The 3,108-nt window shown below is 40.6% G+C and overlaps 1 protein-coding gene across 1 annotated transcript in view; it reads right to left on the bottom strand.

Annotated features, from left to right (window-relative positions):
• Window positions 1–381: 381 nt before the first annotated feature.
• The window catches only part of LOC118407453 (acetyl-CoA carboxylase-like), a 46,970-nt gene continuing 44,243 nt past the window's right edge, over window positions 382–3,108 (bottom strand). The window contains exons 28-29 of the mRNA XM_035807928.1: window positions 1,810–2,018; window positions 382–403 (exon numbers count right to left, since the gene is read on the bottom strand). Coding sequence (XP_035663821.1) covers window positions 382–403; window positions 1,810–2,018 — 231 coding nt within the window. The remainder of the gene's footprint in view (window positions 404–1,809; window positions 2,019–3,108) is intronic.

Genomic DNA, 3,108 nt, shown 5'->3' with positions numbered 1-3,108 from the left:
TGTATTTACATTGAAGCAGTTTTGTACATCTACGTTTGATGCACTTTTAGAAAACCTCCCAGTACTGTCCTCACATTTTGATAAAGTATCATGTACTATAAGACCTGCATGATTTGGGCAGAATGAAACACAAACTCCTCAGACCCTAGCTGTATCGTGTTCTGTTGGTAAAGAGCTATCATAATGAATAATATTGTTTCCAGTGATCGCAAACCACAACTTAATAAGTGGAACTTAACGAAACCACATGTCCTGAATACTTCTCTATATGTATGCTGTGATAGTAGTGTATATACATGATATTGTACGTAATACTATAGAATATTTTCCAATGGCTAGCAATTATTTTAGATGAAGCTTACGAATGAAGGCAGTTACACCCTACCTGTGGGAGAGCCCATATCTGAACAGCAGGGGCAACACACACATCATAACACAGCAATTATTATTATACATAATATACAATCTATCTCCACTACACAAGAATGGTGTTAAGACCATCAACAATCAGCGTACTCTTTCATTGCATTTGGAAACATGCCATGATACTGGAATGAGCCCAATTTCTTTATAAAGCCAGTAATCAATCACTTCAGACATGCTTCACAAAGTTAGTTTCAGAATCTTCTTACTTGGAGTAAATCAAAATGAAAAATGCTGAATTGAACATAAGGCCACCGACAGCAAGTAAATTTTATGGATGACATCCTCTGCAGACGGCAAAAATAGTGAGATAGGGTGAAAAAAAACAAGATGGCTAAATGTTCCAAATATACACACTAAACGTAAAAAACCAAAGAATTAAAGCGATGAAACATGGTATCACAGCCTACAAGGCATTTATTTCTGTACTCAAGATGTGTACTAGTAAAGGTGACACTAGTGTGGTAGAATGGTATCACTTACCAACATGGCAACAACACTCATGGCTTCTATATTGGGGCCACTTTTACAACCATCTAACTAAATGTTTAGTTTCACTTCATTAATCTATAACTACAGTCATGGCTACCTGGTTAGTGTCACTTCTACAAGTACAATTATTAGCCTACATTACACATTTGCCTATTTTGGTTCTCTCTCGTCATGTTGACCATCTCCGAAGAAAAAAATCTGAAATCAGGCGAAAATTAATGTGCGCGCTGATGTCATCCATAAAATTTACTTGCTGTGGCCTAAAGACAAAGGCTGAGGAACAGCAAGTTTCACTCAGCTCAATGTTTTCCTAACTGCGTGCACTAAAGCTTGATCTTGAAATGTCCAAGGGCCAACCAAGCAAATAAATCGGCATGGCGTAAATAATTAATTATGCCATTTGAATATTTACGGCCATTGTAGCCATTCATGAAGAAGCTGAGGTATGGTACAAACTTCCAGGCACAGGTGACAAACCACTGGAATCACATGTTAAGAAGGTGGCAGAAATCTTCCATTTTTTTAAGTTGTTTTTTTGAAGGTTTGCTGCGCAGGATGGCAAATTATTATGCCATTTATATTTTATGGCCATTATAGCCATTCATGAAGAAGCTGAGGTATGGCACAAACTTCCAGGCACATGTGACAAACCACTGGAATCACATAATTAAGAAGGTGGCAGAAATCTTCCATTTTTTAAGGATGTTTTTTTGCAGGTTTGCTGCGCTGGACTGCAATTATTACGCAGCAAAATCACTATTTAAGATAGATATATATACATGTATAGACACACAATCTTTTTGCACATGGACTTGAGAAAACAACAAACTCATGACCTCGTACGCGTCATGTACGCCCTCCGCACATACACAACAAACAAACAAACAAACAAACCTGTTGGGGTGCGAGGCGGGCAGCATGAACTGAAACTCGACAGCGCATGTCTCGTCAGACAGCTGGTGGTGTTGTAGACTCATGACCTCATACGCGATGTACGCTCTCCGCACATACACCTCCAGCGCCGCCATGCGCACCACGCGGTTCGTGTGGTAGAAAAAACTCGGCAGCACGTCGAAGATAGACGTCTCAGACATGATCAGTTTCTGCAAGAAATAAAGAAAATATAAAACTTTTAGTAAAGCCACTAATTCCTAACAGCTTTACCAGCAGTGTTCTCGCCATTTTCAGAATAGGGGGCTCTTATGCTGTGATTTGGATCCCGTATGATGTGATTCGGATCCCCTATGCTGTGATTTAGATCCCCTATGCTGTGATTTAGATCCCCTATGCTGTGATTTGGATCCCAAATGCTGTGATTTGGATCCCCTATGCTGTGATTTGGATCCCCTATGTTGTGATTTAGATCCCCTATGTTGTGATTTGGATCCCAAATGCTGTGATTTGGATCCCAAATGCTGTGATTTGGGCCCCTACGCTGTGATTTGGATCCCCTATGCTGTGATTTGGATCCCCTATGTTGTGATTTAGATCCCCTATGCTGTGATTTGGATCCCAAATGCTGTGATTTGGATCCCCTATGCTGTGATTTGGATCCCCTATGTTGTGATTTAGATCCCATATGCTGTGATTTGGATCCCAAATGCTGTGATTTGGATCCCCTATGCTGTGATTTGGATCCCCTATGCTGTGATTTGGATCCCCTATGCTGTGATTTGGGCCCCCTATGCTGTGATTTGGATCCCAATGCTGCGATTTGGATCCCCTATGCTGTGATTTAGATCCCATATGCTGTGATTTGGATCCCAAATGCTGTGATTTGGATCCCCTATGCTGTGATTTGGGCCCCTACGCTGTGATTTGGATTCCTATGCTGTGCTGTGCAGGACATAGGCTTCAGGCAAGCTGCCTCCAAGACAGAACATTGATGTGAAAGGAACAACAGATGATATACCAGATGGTGTCTTCAAGTGCATTAGAACTGTGTCTTAAGATGTTGATGGCCACCTTACTTCTTGTTGCACCATGTAGTGGCGCTTTCATTAATAACAGGTTACTGAAGAATGGCCCACATAGGGTTTTCCGATACTTTTTAAACTCATTTAAATAACACTCAACCTTCCTTTTCTTGATTACAGGACACCCAACCTTCAATTTGCCTAAAGAATTTTCTAGCCCTTATCATCATTTTCGTCTCTTGCTCTGTATTAACAAAAGACAACTTGCCTTTTTGTC

The sequence above is a fragment of the Branchiostoma floridae genome, unplaced genomic scaffold, assembly GCF_000003815.2.
Source record: "Branchiostoma floridae strain S238N-H82 unplaced genomic scaffold, Bfl_VNyyK Sc7u5tJ_1351, whole genome shotgun sequence".
NCBI classification, from domain to species: Eukaryota; Metazoa; Chordata; class Leptocardii; order Amphioxiformes; family Branchiostomatidae; genus Branchiostoma; species Branchiostoma floridae.
Note: the sequence above shows the minus strand (reverse complement) of the source record. Positions and strands in the feature narration are given on the sequence as shown.